General features: G+C 48.9%; 1 protein-coding gene across 1 annotated transcript in view; it reads left to right on the top strand.

Moving 5' to 3' along the window:
• The window catches only part of RAB11FIP4 (RAB11 family interacting protein 4), a 107,437-nt gene that overhangs the window by 21,575 nt on the left and 66,994 nt on the right, over window positions 1-18,868 (top strand). Inside the window, exons 2-3 of the mRNA XM_027516959.1 lie at window positions 6,768-6,855; window positions 7,171-7,259. Coding sequence (XP_027372760.1) covers window positions 6,768-6,855; window positions 7,171-7,259 — 177 coding nt within the window. The remainder of the gene's footprint in view (window positions 1-6,767; window positions 6,856-7,170; window positions 7,260-18,868) is intronic.

Here is an 18,868-nt window from a genome sequence, read left to right as displayed (position 1 = left end):
ACAAACTGGGAGGAGAGCAGAGGCCTGTCTAAAAGAGTTGCTCTGGGACTTCCCTGGGGTCCAGTGGCTAAGACTCCTAAAGCAAGGGGCCGGGTTTGATCCCTGGTCAGGGAACTAGACCCCACATGCCACAATTAAAGATCCAAATGCCTCCACAAAGATCAGAGATCCCGCATGCCGCACCTAAGACTCAGCGCAGCCAAATAAATAAAAATAATTACTAAAAAGAGAGAGAGGGTATGCTGTAACTCAATGGTGGCCCACTATTGCTGTGGGGAAGTATAAGCTCAATGTTCCAAAATCTTTAAGAAAAGCCTGCAGTTTCCTTGATTTAAAAAGAAATTTTTAGAGAGACTTCCCTGATGGTCCAGTGGTTAAGATTCTGCTCTTCCAGTGCAAGGGGCGTGGGTTCCATCCCCGGTCATGGAATTAAAATTCTGCATGCAGCAGCAGCATGGCCACACACACACAAAGTTAGCTTTACAAATAATAAATTTCACTCTTTGTGGGGGAGGGGACATATGATTCCAGGAGTTTTAACATTTGCATAGATTCCTATAACCACCACCACAGTCGGGGTACAAAACAGTTCACACCCTCCCCCACGTTCCCTGGTGCCGCCCCTTTGCATTTAAACTGTCTCCTCCTCCCTCCCCTTGACAACCACCGACCTGTTCTCTGTCTTGATCATTTTTTGCCTTTTGCACAGCACTGGAATCGCCATTTGTAACCTTTTGAGACTGGTATCTTTTGCACAGTAAATGCGTTTGAGAGTCATCCATCTGTTACCAATTGTTCCTTTTTATTACAGAACAATTTGCTTACCCACTCACTGTCATAGAATAGTTGACATCTTTCCATGTTTTGGCGCTGTGTATAATGCTGTTAGACACATTCATGTACAGTTTTTTGTGTGTGAACATAAGTTTTTATTTCTCTAGGATAAGGACGTTCCGTTCTATTCCAAGTTGGCCGAGAGTTTTTATCGTGAATGGATGTTGAATTTGTCAGTTGCTTTGTCTACATCCACTGAGATGATCGTGTGATTTTTCTTCTTTGGTCATCTTTAGATTTCATCAATTAATGGTCAAATATTGAACTAGCCTTGGTGGATAAACTCTACTCGGTTGTGGCCGTGTAAATAAATAAATTAATTAACTTATATAAAAATAATACACAAGTATAGATCGCATATTCTGTGGGCTTCACAAATGTGTAATGACATATTCCATCATTAAACAGTGGTCTCTCAGTATCTGGGGGTTGGTTCTGGGACCCACATGGATACCAGAAAACTTGGATGCTCAAGTCCCTAAGTTGGCCTCTGTTATCCACAGTTCCTCAGTGTTTGTGGTTCTGCATCCATAGATTCAACTAACCACAGACCGTACAGTATTATATGTACACCAACTGGTTTTTCTGTCATCTCCATGCTGCTTCCAATCCCCTCCAATGAATTTTTAATGTTTCAGTTACTTTATTTTTCCATTTTAAAATTTCCATTCAGTTCTTTTTTCATAGTTTCTATTTTTTCTTCTGAGAGTTTCTTTATTTTCATTTGTTTCAAGAATGCTCACCCTTCCTTCATGGAATACAGTTATGATAATTGCTTTAAAGACTCTGTCTACTAATGATAACATCTGGGTCACCTTGGAGTTGGTGTTTATTATCTTTTCTCTTGTGCGTTGCTGAGCTTTTCCTGTCTCTCTGCACTTCGAGTAATTTTGGACTGTGTCCTGGACATTCTGAATATTATGAGACTCCGGGTTCTGTTAATAATAACTCCTGCTGCATGCTTAGTAACTCAGTCCTGTCCAACTCTTTTGCTCAGTCCTATCCAACTCTTTCTGGACTCCAGCCTGCCAGGTTCCTCTGCCCATGGGATTTCCCAGGCAAGAATACTGGAGTGGGTTGCCATTTCCTTCTCCAGGGGGATCTTCCCGATCCGGGGATCAAACCCTCATCTCCTGTGTCTCCTGCATCAGCAGGTGGACTCTTTACCACTGAGCCACCTGGGAACCCCTAAAAAATACTCTGAAGAGTACTGATTTTTATTTGTTTGTTTAATCAGAAAATCAACCCAGTTAGGTTGAAGCCTCAGATCCCAACCTGCCCTCTGAGTAGTCAATTCAGTTCTCAAAGACTTTGAAGTGCTATTTGGATCCTCCTCAAATGTACGTCTCCTGGGACCAGACTGTTCACTGTCTACACTGTAGTTCTGTTCTCAAAGCTTTTGGCCTACTCTTTCGGGTTAGTTCCATATATCTGCAGCTCAGGAATGGGCCCAGGACTTCAAGCACATCTTATCAGATCGTAATCTCGAACTCTTGTCTTCTCTGTGATCCCCGCCTCCCCAAACCCCAAGCTCCCAGGAGCCCCTTTTTTCTGGTCCTTTGACTAGAAATCTGAGGTCCTGGCCACGCTGTGCTGTTTCACATCTCCCAGGACTGGTCCACCTGCAGGTCGTAGGGGTGAGAGGGAAAAAAGAGAGGACTGAGGAACAGGAATCCCCCTTCCCCATGTTGACCAAGTTTCCCCAATTTTCCAAGTTTCTCATTCTACAAAGAGAGATTTTCCTCCTCTCTGAGTTTCGGGTGCCTGCCTGGCTGCTCCCACTCGCCTCTGAGACTGGGCCTTGCCTTGGGGGAGGGCTTAGAAACAAACATGTAGTCTTCCCTGGTGGTCCCGTGGTTAAGAGTCAGCCTTCCAATGCAGGGGGTGTGAGTTTGATTCCTGGTTGAGGAGCTAAGATCCTACATGCCTTGCAGCCGAAAAACCCAAAACATGAAAGATAAACAATATTGTAAAAAAATTGAATATACTTTAAAAATGATCCACATTAAAAAAAAAAAACAGCATTTGTCCCCCTTTCTCTATTCCAAAAGGGTCCCCTTTCCTGACCTCTCATCAAAAAGAGAGTTTCTTTGTAAATTAATAAAAAGAAACAAAAATTTTTCTTTAAAAAAAATTATATATATATATATAAACAGAGTTTCTTTTAGAGCTTTTTCTGTTCACACCTGCTGTGCAGTTGTAGGGTTTGAGCTACCAGAGCCTCAGGCTAGAAATAGTGAGAAAAAGTAAATCAGGGGACTTACCACCATATTCATCTTACTTCAAGTTGTTTGGCTTGTTTTTGGTTTTTATTTTGTTGTTTATGTCGAGTTTTAATTTTTCTCCCAATTTGTCTGCTGTGATTTACTTTTCAGAGTCCTTGTATAGTTGCTTTATGTATATTCTGTCCAGAGTTTCTGGTTAGAACCAGTGCAAGAGACAGAGTGTAGAGCTACTGACTCCATCTTAACCTGAACCAGAAGCCTTTTGGATCTTCGCATTTCATTTTAAATATTTAAATTGCTGCATTTAGGATGTTAGTTGGAGACTTGTGCTTTAGCAAGTCAACATTTGAAATACTATTATCTAGTATTTCACATCCTTTAAACATTCAAAAAAATTTTTTGGCCATGTCACAGGCTTGTGGGATCTCAGTTCCCTAACCAAAGATTGAACCCAGGCCCACAGCAGTGAAAGTGTGGAGTCCTAATCACTGGACCGCCGGAATTCCCGAAATATTTCAAATTCTTAAACAAAGGTTCTCTGGACCCAATTTTTCTAGGTGAAAAGAGAGTAGAATGTGAATTCTCTGGCTAAGTCTCAGCACTTTCACTATCGTGGGCCATGGGTTTGATCCCTGGTCAGGGAACTAAGGCCCCACAAGCTGCATGGCATGGCCAAAAACAAAGAGAATACAGATTTATCCTTTCTCTGGTCAGAGCAAGCCCCACACTTGTGATAATAATAGTGAGTATCATTATATTAGTAGAAATAATAGTCATTATTGGTTAAGAGCATGAACTCTGGGGCCAGGCAGCTTGTGTTCAAATCCCAACTCTACCTCTTACTAGCTGTGTGATCTTGACCCTGGATGAGCCTTCCTGAGCCTCAGTGTCCTCACCTGAACAATGGGAATAATAATAGCATCTTCTTCTGAAGTGGTTGTAAGGCTTCCATGAGTTCATATGTATACAGTGCTCAGAGCTGGCCTGGCATCAGAGAGGAGTTACTAAGCATTTGTTTGATTAATAATTTAATCGCTAACATTTATTAGAACTGCAGACTGAGCCAGCTTATCTCCCTTGTTCAGATAATAGCTTGCCTGAGTCCGTCTGGCTTGCAGATGTCCAAATTGGGGAGGCGTGGGTGGCTGGGCTCAGCTCAGGGCGATCTGGCTGATGATCAATCAGAGGGCAGCGGCAGTGATGCTCCAAACATCGTCTGGCCTGAGATAGAAGAGCTATGACCCGGGGAGGAATGAGTGGGGGAGAAAATCAGCCTGAAGAGAAAGGCAACAGAAATAGAAGGGGAAGCCTGGTAATTGAGTGGCCCAAAAAAGGACGATCAATATTTTGCTGCCAGGGAAACTGATTGCTCCCCTGGCAGCCAGCTCCGCGGCCCAGCTGTGTGCACGCCAGCAACAACAGCTGCTCCTGCAGCCCCTGCCAGGCCCGGTGTGCCCACCCCTCCCACCTGGGAGCCTGCAGGGCAGTGCAACCCAGCCCTGCGTGGTGTGTGCACCCCACACAGGTTGTGAACTGGGGTCCCGGTTCACCGCAAAGACCATATGTGCGTGCTAAGTTGCTTCAGTCTGACTCTGCAACCCCGTGGACTGTACCTCAGCAGGTTCCTCTGTTCATGGGATTCTCCTGCCAAGAATACTGGAGTGGGCTGCCATGCCCTCCTCCAGGGGATCTTCCCAACCCAGGGATCGAACCCGCACTTCTTAGTCTCCTGCTTTGGCAGGTGGGTTCTTTACCCCTAGTGCCACCTGGGAAGCCCAAAGACCACATGTGAGTGGTTATCTACCATACTCACCATGTGACCTTGAGCAAGCCCCTTTCCATCCCTGGACCTTGGTTTCTCATCTGTAAAATCAAGGGCTGGGCCAGCTGAATCCCCCACCACACACACCCAGGGGTACTGGCAAAAGCCTATCTAGTATCCAGAAAGGCTGACACTCTTGGTGATCTAGGTGAGGGGAGTCCAGCCATAGAAGCTAAAACTCCTTCCATACATAAGCGGCCGGGAGAGCGAAAGAACATTTTGGTGCAGACAGCCTGGCAAGAGCCGCCTCTGGGAAGTGCAGGGTCAGCGGGACCTGGGGTCAAGGAGGAGTTCCCACTACAGGAACTGTCTAAATGTCTTAGCCTCTCTAAATATCAGAGTCTCAGTTTCCTCAACAATAACGGGAGATTGTAACAGTAGCCACTATTAAGCTTGTTATAAGGATCAGATGAGGCTAGTCTGCCAGAGTTTATGGCAAGCCCTTGGTGAGCTCTGTCTGGTTTTTAAAGGGCTGTACAATTAAAATAAGCCATTTTTTTTTACTGGGCTTCCCCAATGGCTCAGACAGTAAGAATCTGCCTGCAATGCAGGAAACCTGGGTTCAATCCCTGGGTCAAAAAGATCCCCTGGAGAAGAGACTGATTAAACTTAAAGACAACTTACATTAAAAAAAGAAAATTAAAAAAACCAAACGACTGTACAGCAGTTGGTGTGCCGCCTGATTCACACCCGCCGTGTTCTGAGACCTTCCCTCTTTGAAGACCCTGTGGGAGTCCTGCGCCCACAGCTCAGAGGCGTTCCAGGGACTTTGCAGGGACCCTCATCTATCTGCCTGTCATCAAGGACCCTGGCACCTCTGCTCCAGGTTGGCTTTCCCTGGAGGCAGGGGGATGGACAGTCTGCCCCCCTCCCCCAGTGTCTCCCAGCCGGGGGAAGTCAGGGACTCCACCCACCGACTACAGAATCCACAGTCTGCCTCCCCTTACGTGGATCTGAGATGAGATCAACCTCCGCATCAGCCATTCAACACTCCGGGGTAACCTTGACCCTCATCAGAGATAATTAAGGCATAGCTCCTGACCTTAGAGAGGATTGTAGGTGTGAACACCGGGAGCCCCAGCCCATCCCTGCATTCATAGCCCCCCTACATTACCACTGACGAGAGGGCAGGAGGAAAGGAGGCGGGGCACCAGCTGGGAGGGCGGGTGGGGTCCTCGCAGCCCTGCAGGTGGCACCTGGGCATCGCTATTCTCAGAACCCACGTCACTGCCTGGCAGTGTCAGAGGCTGCCTGAGTGATGGGGTGGGGTGGGGGGAACAGCTGCAGTGCTGAGGCGCCACCAGCCAGGATGGGAGCTGGTAGGAAGCCACCTTCCTCCTTCCCTTGGATTCTTCTGGCCTTTCCTGAGGGCCTGCTGGGTGCCAGGTTCAGTGGTGGGGAGGTTACAGAAACAGGATGTAACCTCTGCCCACCCTTCACCCCCAGACTCACACTGGGTGGAGAAGCCTGGTCAGCAAGCTTGGAGACAGAGGAGGGGTGCTTTTCCGTGTAGGGTATTCCCTTGCCACTCATCTTCCAGAGCCCAGTGGGCACATCCCCGTAATTGCAGGGGGCTCCAGAACGTTCGTTCTCCACATGCCAGTCTTTGCAGAAATAACTTGGAGACGGAAGCTCCGCCCAAACCCGGGTTCTGAGCACTGTGGGAAGGGATTTGCTTTTCCTCACTCATGTTGTCCGTCCACCTCAGAATAAAGTGGGTCCCCCATAGTCTGGGGCGGGCACTGACCCCGCTGAGGGGGCGAGGGCTAGGAAAGGACCACCAGTGTCCCCTTGGCTCAGGTGACAAGCCCTCTCCCCTGGCCAGCCTCACCCCAGCTCTGGGGCGTCCTGGGGGCCTCACGCCTGTCCCTCCTTCCTTCCCACAGGTGGAAAAACTCGTGAAATATCTGGATCCCAACGACCTGGGGAGAATCAACTTCAAGGACTTTTGCCGAGGGGTGTTCGCCATGAAAGGTGAGGCCTTTCACCTGTGGCTTGCCCTCCGTATTTGGGAGTCTCTCTTCTGTGTGTTCCCTACTGAGGTTAGTCCCAGTGGAAGAACATCTGGAGGGCAAGAGCCTGTCTCTCCTCCCTGCACCCAGCCCTGGCCTGGCTTCTCTACAAACTGGATGCCCCATCTCTCTGCCTTTGAATGATCAGCTGGTCTCTTGGAGACTTGCGTTATCTGCCTCCCAGCAGCCCTACCCACCCAAGGCTTATTCATCAGGAGCAAAGCTGCTGGGCTGGGCTCAAGCCCTGACCCTCCTCTGTCTGTCTGTCCATCCACAGGGTGTGAGGAGCTGCTGAAGGACGTGCTGTCCGTGGAGAGTGCTGGGACGCTGCCCTGCGCACCAGAGATCCCAGACTGTGTGGAGCAGGTAAGAGGGCTGTGGGGAGGGGAGGGGAAGCCTCCAGCCACCCACCTGGCCCCGCTTGGTCTTCTTGCTTTTGCTTCACGTTTTTGGTGTCAGGAAGACCCCAGAGCCCCCTCTGAGGGCCCTTTGGCTTCAAAATCAAGAAACAGATTTTGAAATTGGAACAATGCAAGCCACAGCAGAGGATAGGGGAGCTGGGGGCCCTCACGGGGGACCTTCACCCCGCTCTGTGCTCCAAGGAGAAGCTGAGTCCCAGAGGGCAAGTGTCAGCTGGTGGTCAACAGCAGGTGGGGATGACAGTGTCTCTCTTTTCTCTGACACCAGCTGGATGTCCAGCAACTCAGTTCAACTCTGACACTAACTGCCCAGAGTTAGTGCAGGCCCCAGGGCCAGCGCCTCTGTTCCACCAAACCACCCCAGTTGGGGGCAGCCGCAAAGGGGGTGCCTAGGCACCCTGCACGTCTGCTGGGCTGGCTGCAACCGCAGGGGTTCCCACAACCCCCTTCCGTAGAACAACTTACAGAACTCAGGAAGACACTGTATTTATGATGATTGTTCTATTATAAGGACACAATTCACAAAAGATGCGTGGGGCAAGGTCTGGGGGCAGAGCGGGGCCTCCCCAGGGCAGTGTCTCACCAACCCGGAAGCCCTGAGTCTCACTGCTCCAGGGTTTTTATGTCCCCATCTCCAGTCCTCTCACCTCCTGTAGCTGGGGCTGTGTGGAGCTGAAGATCCCAACTTCCGAATAATCACCTGCTTTTGTCTTTCTGGTGACCAGCCCCATCCTGAGGCCCACTGGGGGCCCTGCCTCATTAGCATGAACTCAGGATGGGTTGAAAGGGGCTCCTAATAAATGATAAAAGTCACTCAGAAAGTTCCAAGGGTTTTAGGAGCTCTGTTCTAAGAAGCAGGACAAGCACCACAGGTCCTCAAGGCGCTGTCTTACTGTCATCACCTAATGGTGTGTTCACTGGTGAACTTTGATCATTTCCCCAAATACTTGCAGCTGCATCTTACAGCTAACACAGGTCACCATGCCTGAACTGACAGTCTGGAGGGTCCCTCTGGCTAAGACTCCCAGAACTGGAAGACGATTATCTTGATTTCCAAGATACCAAGCTGGAATACCAGATACCAGGCTGGCTCCAGAACCTCTGCTCCATCCTCTGGTTGGTGCTTCATCTGGCCTCGCAATACAGGAGTATTTTCTGTAACTGAAGGAGGCTCAGGACCCCAGAGGTCGGTCACTTTGGCCAGTGGTGCACCTCTTGGGATCCATCTGAATGGGGAGGTCAGGCTTAGAAATGGGAGAGGGGGACTGTGGACAAAGAATGCTGCCTGCCCTATCAGTAGCAAAGGATGTTGTGGCCATCACACCATCAGCCACTGCAGCCTTTTCCCCCCCTCCAAGCAATGCGCCCTGAGGGGATTCAGAATGGAGAAAGCAGGTTCCTGGCCATAGATAGCTAAAGAGAACGTAAAAGTGAAGTTGCTCAGTTGTGTCCGACTCTGCGACCCCATGGACTGTAGCCCACCAGGCTCCTCTGTCCATGGGATTTTCCATGCCCTTCTCCAAGGGATCTTCCCAACCCAGGAATCAAACTGGGTCTCCTGCATTGCAGGCAGATTCTCTACCGTCTAAGCCACCAGGGAAGCCCCTAAATAGCTAAGGTGCATGTCAAAAAAATGATTTCAACGAGTCCAGACTCTTGCATCTTCCCATACATAGACAAGTGCTAAATTAATCAACTCGAGATATATGTTTTTCTTCAATTGATAGTAATCTTTTGACATTCTGACTCCATGGATTTTGGTTTGCTTGTTTTGCAAAACTCCTGTGTATCCTGGCTCCTCATTACCTCTTAGGAACAGTCTGGCAGAGCTTCTGAGAGGCTATCTCTCAGGCTTAAGTCCTCAGTAAATCGCCAAATAAAACCTAATTCTCAGCTTTTAGGTTGTGCATATTTTTTTCCGTTGACAGGGCCATAATGCCCAGAAGCTGCCCAACAAAGTGGTGTTAGAGAGGGCCAAGGCTCAAAGGTGGCGGAGACCAGGTGTAGGCCAGGACCTCCAAGGTAGGGCTCAGGTGGTTGGACCCCAGGGTGGTGTGCCCAAAACAGGGGCCCGCAGGGAGGAGTGAAGCGAGTTGACTCGAGGAGCCACAGAGGCCAACAGTGAGGGCTCCAGGCCTGCCTTGGGAGGGCCAGTGGATATGGGGTGAGGATGTGTTTGGGCAGAGGACCCTAAAAGCAGGACAAACATGTAGTGTCCTGGAGCTCTGGGGAGTGAGCCCCTCGTCGATTGAACAGGAAGCAAGGCGAGGAGGTGGGCCATGAGGCCGTTCAAAACTGGGTCCACACTCCCATTTTTGCCACTGACTAGCCTGCAGGCCCAGGCATGTTACCATCCACCCTTCTGAGCCTCATTTCCCGCAGTTGTAAAGCAGGGCTCGCCATACCTGTCTGGTGATTCAGTGAGACAACTGGCTGCTAATACGAGAGAATCCCCTTCCTCCAGGCGTGCAGTGTCTCGGAGATTGGTATGAGAAACAGGCTGAAGTCCGCATCTTTCTTTCACCCTTGAATAGTGTTTCAAAATTACGTCAAAATAAAGACCTGCGTGTGAGGAGCTGGAGGCCAGAGCGGAGCCCCAGCCGGGTTTCCCCGCCAGCCAGCCGCCCCGGGGCCGGTCCTGTTCCTGCAGCCGTGGGCTGCTTTCATGGCCTCCACACTAGGCCATCCACACTTTCAGGTGGAGAAGAGGGGAGAGGGGGCCTGGAGCAGTTGGCCTCCGAGGGGGTGTGCCTCTTTTTCAAGCAGCATTGTTATTTTATGGAATCTGGGGGTTACAGAAAAGCAGAGAGACCAGGTCAATCGAATTTCAGCAACCCTAACACTCCCACAGCGCCTCTCTCAGGACTTTAGGTATAAGCCCGTCCCGTGAACTCTTTTCTGCCCCTCATGTAGGTCTGGCCCTTACAGGGGGCTCTGGTGGCCGGAGCCCAGCAAGGTGGCCGTTGATCACTACATGCGCTGGGCAGCCTGGTGGGCAGCGTCCATGATTGAGGCTCTGTTCCTCACCAGAGAGTCCTGGGTACTGGGAGAGGAGGGGGACAGTGCAAAGCCAGCCTGCTGGGCTGGTGGGCTCCCACAGGGAGGGGTTGAGAAGGCCTGGGGAACTCTGTGGACAGAGGAGCCTGGCTGCAGTCCTGGAGGCTCCGTGATGTCACTGAAGCCCTTCCTGCAGGAGCACAGGCTCCTGCACCATCTGGGCAGCTGTGGGGTCCATTCGGCTAAAGGCCAGGAAGGGTGAGACCACAGCTCCTCAGGTTGGGAGGGGCCGAGGGGGCCGACTCGGGGCGGTCCTCGTCCTGCAGTCCTGTTCCCTCAGCGGCCTGCCGTGTCCCTCGTGTCCCCTAGGGGTCAGCTCGAGACCAACGAAGCCAGAGCGCGCCTGGATGGTTACTTGGGCTTCCCAGGAGCCACTCGAGGAGGAGGGGTTTGGGACCGAGTGTGGATGACAATGATGACACAGGGTGTTGGGACCACAGGAGCCTGCCCTCCTAGCCTTTCCCCTGACCCCCACTCTCAGGGTGGGGCGGAGACCTCGTGAAGTAGTAAAGCAGTGAAACGCTTTGTGTGCTGGTTGGTAAACTGATGCAAACCCTGCATCCTTAGGGCACCCAGCCCCGCTCAGCCCTCTTCCGGGCCCCTCAAACTTCCCCCGCCGTTGACTATCACCGCAGAGGCTCTGGGCCTGCTGTCCAGACAGTGCGAGTCCATCTGGGTTGGTGCCTTCTGCATCCCACCAGCCCTTTTTTCTCTCTGCTGGTGGAAAACTCACTCTCGCTTCCATCTGTGTCACTGTTTATGGTGAAGGATAATATCTGGTATTTCCTTAATGTTGCCGGTTGTTCACACTGCTACTGTGGAATAGTCCCTCTTTCTCCACGTATTTGAAACTTCACCCCTTTATTGTGAGCTAAATTTCTGTATAACGTGGGTCTCTTTCTGGACTCTGGTCTATTTGTGTTGATCTATTTGTCTCCCTATTTCTAAGCCAAAACCACAGCTTCAGTTACTCTTGCTTTATAGTGTAATATCTGATAGAGAAAGCCTTCCTCATCATTCTTTTTTTTTTAATATAGATTTATTTATTTGGCTGTACCAGGTCTTAGTTGGAGGATTTGGGATCTTCAGTCTCTGTTGTGGCATGTGGGATCGAGTTCCCTGACCGGGGATCGGACCTGGGCCCCCTACATTGGGAGTGTGGAGTCTTAGCCACTGGACCACCAGGGAAGTCCCGATCATTTAAAAACAAGTATTTATTTATTTTTGGCTGTGCTGAGTCTTCGTTGCTGCGTGCGGCTTTTTCTAGTTCCTGCAAGTGGAGGGCTACTCTCCAGCTGCAGTGCGAGGGCTTCTCACTGTGGCGGCTTCTCTTGTTGCAGAGCACGGGCTTTAGGCGCGCGGGCTTCGGTCATTGTGGCATGTGGGCGCAGTAGTTGCGGTTCTCAGACTCCAGAGCGCAGGCTAATTAGTTGTGGCCCACAGGCTCAGGGGCCCCTCGGCATGTGGATCTTCCGGGACCAGGGATTGAACCAGTGTCTTCTGCATTGCAAGGCAGATTCTCAACCACTGACCACAATGGAAGCCCTCTATCATTCTCTGTTTAAAATGTTTCTTGTTATTCTTGTATATTTTCTCTTTCAGAATACTCTTTTTTTTGGGGGGGGGGTCAAAATTCATTTTAAATCCCACTAGAGATTTTGTTTGAAATTTGTACATCAATGGAAGGGAACTGTTATTTTTTTTTTTTTCCAATTTTGAATTCTCTCATCCAACAACATAGTATATCTCTTTATTTTTATGTCATTCAGGAAAATGTTACAATTTTCTCAAATAGGCTTTGCACATTTCTTCATAGGGTGATTCTATTTTGAAGTTTCTATTTCTGTTACACGTAGAATCTTTTTGCCATGATATTTTCTAATTGGTTATGGCTAAATGTCTAGGAGACCTCTTGGTTTTGGATGTTAACTTGTCATAACAACCTTACTAAACTCTTTTACTAGTTCTAATAGTTCATTTACAAACCATTTTCTAGTCTGATAACAATGCAGTCATATTCTTTTTTTCTGCATAAATTTAAATGGTTACATATTTCATTGCAAGAAGACAATCAAATTTATTTACCAGTTACTTATTATTGGTTTTAAATATATATACATTTTTATATATGTATGTATATGAAAGTGTTAGTCCTTCAGTTGTGTCCAATTCTTTGCAACCCCATAAACTGTAGCCCTCCCGGCTCCTCTGTCCGTGGAGTTCTCCAGGTAAGAATACTAGAGTGGGCTGTCATTCCCTTCTCCAGGGGATCTTCCCTGACCCAGGGATCAAACCCCGGTCTCCTGCATTGCAGGCGGATTCTTTAGCAGCTGAACTACCAGGGCCGACCCGGGCTTCCTGTTATAATCATTATATAATCATTCTTGTAGCTAAATTGTTCCCCATTGTTTTAGGGTAGGACAAAGGTTGCCAAACTACATTTCCCATGGGCCAAGTCTAGCAGCCTGCTTTTGTAAATAAAGTTTTATTGGAACACGGCCACACCCATCATCTGCTCACTAGTTTGGCTGCTTTCCCACAACAGTGCGGAGTTGAGTGGCTGCCACAGGGCCTAAAATATTTACTATCTGCCCTTTACAGAAAAGGTTTACCAAACTTTTTATATTATATATTTAGTTATTTATCTTTGGCGGTGCTGGGTCTTCGTGGTTACACAGGCTTTTCTCAAGTTGCGGTGAGTGGGAGCTGTTCTCTAGTTGTGGTTCAAGGGCTTCTCATTCTGGTGGCTTCTCTCGTTGCAGAGCCCGGCTGTAGGACACGTGGTCTCCAATAGCTGCGGTTCCTGGGCTCTAGAGCACAGGCTCAGCAGTTGTGGCACACAGGATTAATTGCTCTGCAGCATGTGGGATCTTCCCGGACCGGGGATCGAACCCGTGTCTCCTGCATCGGCAGGCGGATTCTTTACAACCGAACCATCAGGGGAGCCCGTTCACCAATCTTTAAAATAAATTCTGATAGGTGGAAACTGTTTGATCCAAATGATGCAGTTCTTAGAATTTCACATACATCTGTCAAATTCCTTTCCAGAAAAGTTGTGTCAATTAATCGTTCTTCAGAATTGTGTCAGATTCCTCCTACCCTTGGATACTGGCTGTTCTGCTTTCTCAGATCTTTCTCATTTGAGAGGCTAAAATTAGGATTGCTCTTTTGAATCATAATATGGTTGAACTTCTTATATTGCCTTTATCAGTCACCAGGAGTTCTTTTCTTCATTAACTGGCAGCCCACATTCTTCACCCTTGCTTCTGTGGATGTATTCATTTCCAGTGCTTTAAAAGAACTAGAAATATTAACTTTTAGACATACATCACAAGTATTTTTTCAGCTTGTCATTTATTTTTAACTTTGTTTATGACAGCAAATTTAAAAGATTTTTATAGCCAAGTCATTAATCTTTTCCGTTGTGGCTTCTGCCTTTGGTGTAATACTTAGCTTTCCTGCCCAAGGCTGTGACACTCTTCTGTTTTATTTTTTTTATGTGTTTGGTTTTTATATTTAAAGCTTTGATTCACAGAGTGAACGTTGATGTCTATGGTAAGATCAGCATCCAATTTTCCTTTTTAATCTCAGCCCCTCTCCTGCCCTCTTCACCTCACAGGCAAGAAGTTCTTTACAGAGTTATACTTAAGGGGTCCCTGGAGGGCAAAACAGACTGGGGTTTGCTGGGAATCAGGTCTTCAGCCTGAGCCCAAACTGGCTCATAATTAGAGGGAGCTTTGCCCAACTCATCTTTTTTCTTTTTTTAATATTTATTTATTTGGCCGTGCCAGGTCTTATTTGCAGCATGGGGATCTAGTTCCCCCACCAGGGATCAAACCAAGGCCCCTGGCGTTGGGAGCATGGAGTCTGAGCCACTGGACCACCAAGGAAGTCCCCAGACTTCAGTCTTGCCCGCACAGTTTTTATGTATCTGCCCTGAGCTTCTCTTCTAAACTGGGGGTGTGTCAGGCTCGAAGGTCCAAGTCCGCCATTGCTTAATTCCATCCCTTCTGAAGCAAGCATTTCTAAAACCACTGGCAACAACGGTACTTTTAAATTCTAAAAATACTTTTCCTGACAAACAGCGCTGTGACTCAGCGGTGCTGGTGAAGGTGTGGGTGGCGGCACCGAGCTCACACTGGTAAGGAGAGGGGGGCGGCTGCTTCCTAGCTCAGGGAGGGGCCTTGTTTGATCCTCTCTGCTTATATACGGCCCCAGTGCGTGTGTGTGCTTTCTGTTTCAACACCTTCCTCCTTCCAAAGGAAAGAATAATTTACTTATCCCAAGCCCGAGAATTTCTTTAAGAATAAAAAGATCCTTGAGTCATATCTTTGAGAAGAAACTAAATTCTGATTAACCCAAAGGCAGCTGGGGCGAAAGAAGAGGCGATGTTGATGACCTCTGCTGTTCGTTCCCTGGTCTGCCCTGGACCGTCTGTCCCCCATCTTCTGCCCCAACCATCCCTACCCTAGAAAGGCTGGGCTAAGCCAGGCTTGTAAGTCCGCCTTCCAGGACATCAACTCCATCTTCTGCCTGCATGTACGCATGCTCCGTCACTCAGTGGTGTCTGACTCTTTGTGACTCCATGGGCTGTAGCCCTCCAGGCTCCTGTGTCCATGGAATTCTCCAGGCAAGAATACTGAAGTGGGTAGCTATTCCCTTCTCCAGGGGATCTTCCTGACCCAAGGATCAAACCTGGGTCTCCCACTTTGCAGGCAGATTCTTTACCATCTGAGCCACCAGGGAAGCCTCCACCTCCTGCCTACTCAGGTTTTAATGCTCAAGTTTACGCCTGCTTTTAGAACTTAGATTCACTGAGTTAGAGTTTGAGCAGACTTGAGAGAGTGACCACTTACATCCTGTCTTTTTAAAGCTGAGCAGAAGGAGAAAGGTTTGGTTTTACTATCCTGTAGGATATTAGCCAGGTTCATAAATAAATTGGCCATCTCTCAGCATCCTTTCTTTAAAATATATATACTTATTATATATTAATATATATTTATTTACATATATTAAACATTACATATAAAATATATGTTTGTATTACATATAAAATGTATTAGTTATATATTATAATATATATATAAAATATATATACATTTGATTTCTTTACTTGGCTGCATTAGGTCTTAGTTGTGGCACGGGGGATCTTCCATCTTCATTGCAGCATGTGGGATCTTTAGTTGCGGCATGCAAACACTTACTTGCGGCTTGTGGGATCTAGTTCCCTGACCAGGGATCGAACCCATGACCCCTGCATTGGGAGCACAGGCTCTTAGCCGCTAGACCATCAGGAAATCCCCTCAAGCATTGTTTCTTTCATTGACTGTACATACTTTGATCTCTCCTGTTCTCCTTTGAAGCTATCTCAGCCTGCTGGTTCCCTCCCTGATGAGTTAAGTAAATTTATGACACAGGTAACTGGGAAAACACACATATACACAATCACTTAAGGACAGACGTTAGTTCACGCATACAGTCGCATCAAGATGGGTGCTAGTGCTCAGAAAGCACCGCCTAAACAAACAGTTCTTAAGCCAGGCTTCAAGCTGGAGTCATGCATTGCATGCCTGCCCAGTCGTGTCAGACTCTTTGCAACCCCGTGGACTGTAGCCTGCCAGGCTCCTCTGTCCATGAGATTCTCCAGGCAAGAATACTGGAGTGGGTTGCCATTTCCTTCTCCAGGGAATCTTCCCCACCCAAGGATCAAACCTGAGTCTCCCGCATTGGCAGGAGGGTTCTTTACCACCAGCAACACCTGGGGTCATGCAGAATGCTTTCAAAACATACTAATACTTTGGTCCCTCCTCCCAGAGATTCTAATTCATTTAGTCTGAGGAGGCATCCACTCATCTGTTTTTAAAAGCTCCCCAGGTAATTAGAATGCACACTTGATGTTGAAAACCAAGGATCTACATCAGGAAGTCTCGATGTTGCAGCATATTAGAATTCCCTGGAAGCTTTTACAATTCCAGATGCCCAGCTGTCCCTCAGACCAATGGACCCAGAACCTCTCGGGGTGAGACCCAGGCGTCAGCACTTTCTAAAGCTCTTCAGGGGATTCCATGAAGCTGTGACCCGTACAGCATCCTGGATTCTCGTCAGTTCACATCAATACTTTCCCTGAGGAAGGAATGCAGGGGCTGGGGGTGGAGGTGGGGAGAAGTCTTATACCTTGAAAATGGCCAGTGCCTGGCACAGCACCAGTGTTCAGATGCCAGCTGCCCTTCTCACGTGCTCCTCCTAAAAGTGTCCTCTGGGGAGAGTGGTTCGGGACCACAGGGCCCTGGCGGGAGGTATCCGTCTCCCATAGAACTTGGTTGCCTGGGTGCTCAGGCCCCGGTCAGGGAACATTCTTGGTGGCCAGTGAGCCGTGACTGCTTTCCCGCAGAGAGGCCTGCGAGGACCCATGGGGAGCAGGGCGGGCTCCATGCGTCAGGGCCGAAACAGAATCTCATGTAGAGGGTTTCTCATTGCAAGAGTTCTTCATCTGCGACCCAGTTTTGAAAACCTCTGAGAGCTCAGGGCGCCCCGCAGAAGATGCGAGAACAGAGGGCCAATCACATTGACTTCACAGAGACCCGCAAACGTGCTTGTCCTCCCACTTTCTGCAAAGTTGTGAGCGAACAGTACAGTGAGAACCCATAGATCCGGCGCCCTGCATTCACCAATTGTGAGCGTGTTGGCAGTTTTCCTTCTCTGCATCTGCGTGTCTCTGTGCACACACTTTTGGGGGCCTGGGGGGCTTGTCTGTTTGAGAGCTAGTTGCTGACATTATGACACTTCATTCTTAAACACTTGACCCTCCCTCAGACCCTCCTCCATAACCACAACAGTCATCAGCCGTGGGTGTCTAACGTAAACTCCATATTTATTTTTTTCTTGCAATGAAGCCTGCTGCTTCTCTTTTAATTTGTTTGGCTGTGCTGGGTCTTAGTTGTGGCACCCAGGATCTTCAGTCTCCATTGCGACATGTGGGATCTAGTTCCTTGACCAGGGGTCGAACCCAGGTCCCCTGCATTGGGAACGTGGAGTCTAAGCCAATGGACCACCAGTAAAGTTTCTTCCCAATGTATTTATAGCTTTTCTTTTTGATCTCAGATCCAAGTGTTACATTTAGTCGTCATGTCTGTTTAGACTCGGTTAATCTGGAATAATTTACCAGACTTCTGCTCTCTATGCATCATCACCTCCGAGCCCCCAAAAGCACTCTCCCCACTGATTTTGCCTTTGGCTCCAGACTCGTATGGAAATGCTGGGCCCCCTGTGCTAATGTCTAGTGGGTGTTTCACACATGTCTGGCACTAAGCCCTCTGATCCTGCTCCATCCTCTCAGCCCTCTAAAACCTTCCCCGTCTCAGTACCTGCCACCGCCACCCACCTGATCACTCAGATCAAGGACTGAGTCGTGGCCACTGTCTCTCCTTCCTTCCATAGCCACCTGTCCACAAGGCCTGCTGGGTTTTACTTCCAGGATATGTCCCGAGGTGACCGCTTTTTTCCACCTCCATATTACACCCTATCAGAGCATCACACCACCCCCCACCTTGTCACTGCATTGTCACTTGCCTTTCTCCACACCACAGCCAGAGTGTCCTTCCAAACTCTTACATCAGGTCCTACAACTCCCTCACTGAAGAGGTTCCGACCACTTGTCATCTGAGGGTCAGATCCTAAGCTCTGACTTCTCACTGTGACCTAGCAGCTTTCACTTTTGCCTGAGCCTCTGACCTGCTCCCCTCCCATCCTCCCCGCGATCCTCGCTGTTCCAGCCACACTGGCCTGTTTTCTGTTCCTCAAACCCCAGAAGCCAGTTCCTTTCCTTTGCCTTGCTATTATTTCTGCCTCTAACCCTCATCCTCTAGTCTTTACACAACCATGCTTGTGTCCTTCAAGTGTCGGCACAAGTGTCACCTCTCCAGAGAAGCCTTCCTTGCACACTCATCTCAAGGAACGCCCTCTACACCCTGTCCCTGTCATAACACCCTGCTTGTCCTGCACCGTTTGCCACGATCTTAACTGTCTGGGTCTTGTCTGTCTCCTCCACGTGGGTGGAGGGCTGTGCCTTCCACGTGGAACACAGTGCTGGCAAGGAGCAGCTGGCAGGTGCATCTCAGCAGTGCAAGGTCAACTCTGCCAGGGAGGGGCGGGCGGTTTCCTCCCACCCGGGAGCAATTGAGAGGCGCCCTCTCCAGGCCAAAGGGTGTAAAAACCACACCGGTGCAGCGAGGGGAGGTAGAGGGGTGGGCGTAGGCAAGAACTGAAAAAGGGCTGTTTGTTCTGCCACAGCACCTAGACTCTGAAACTCTAGTGTGTATAGGGCTTCCCCGGTGGTTCAGACAGTAAAGACTCTGCCTGCAATGCAGGAGACCCAGGTTCCATCCCTGAGTTGGGAAGATCCCCTGGAGAAGGAAATGGCAACCCACTCTTGCCCGGAGAATTCCATGGACAGAGGAGCCTGGTGGGCTACAGTCCATGGACTTGCAAAGACTTGGACAT

This window comes from Bos indicus x Bos taurus, chromosome 19 (assembly GCF_003369695.1).
Source record: "Bos indicus x Bos taurus breed Angus x Brahman F1 hybrid chromosome 19, Bos_hybrid_MaternalHap_v2.0, whole genome shotgun sequence".
In the NCBI taxonomy this organism is placed as follows: Eukaryota; Metazoa; Chordata; class Mammalia; order Artiodactyla; family Bovidae; genus Bos; species Bos indicus x Bos taurus.
This window is presented reverse-complemented; position numbering and strand designations above follow the sequence as displayed.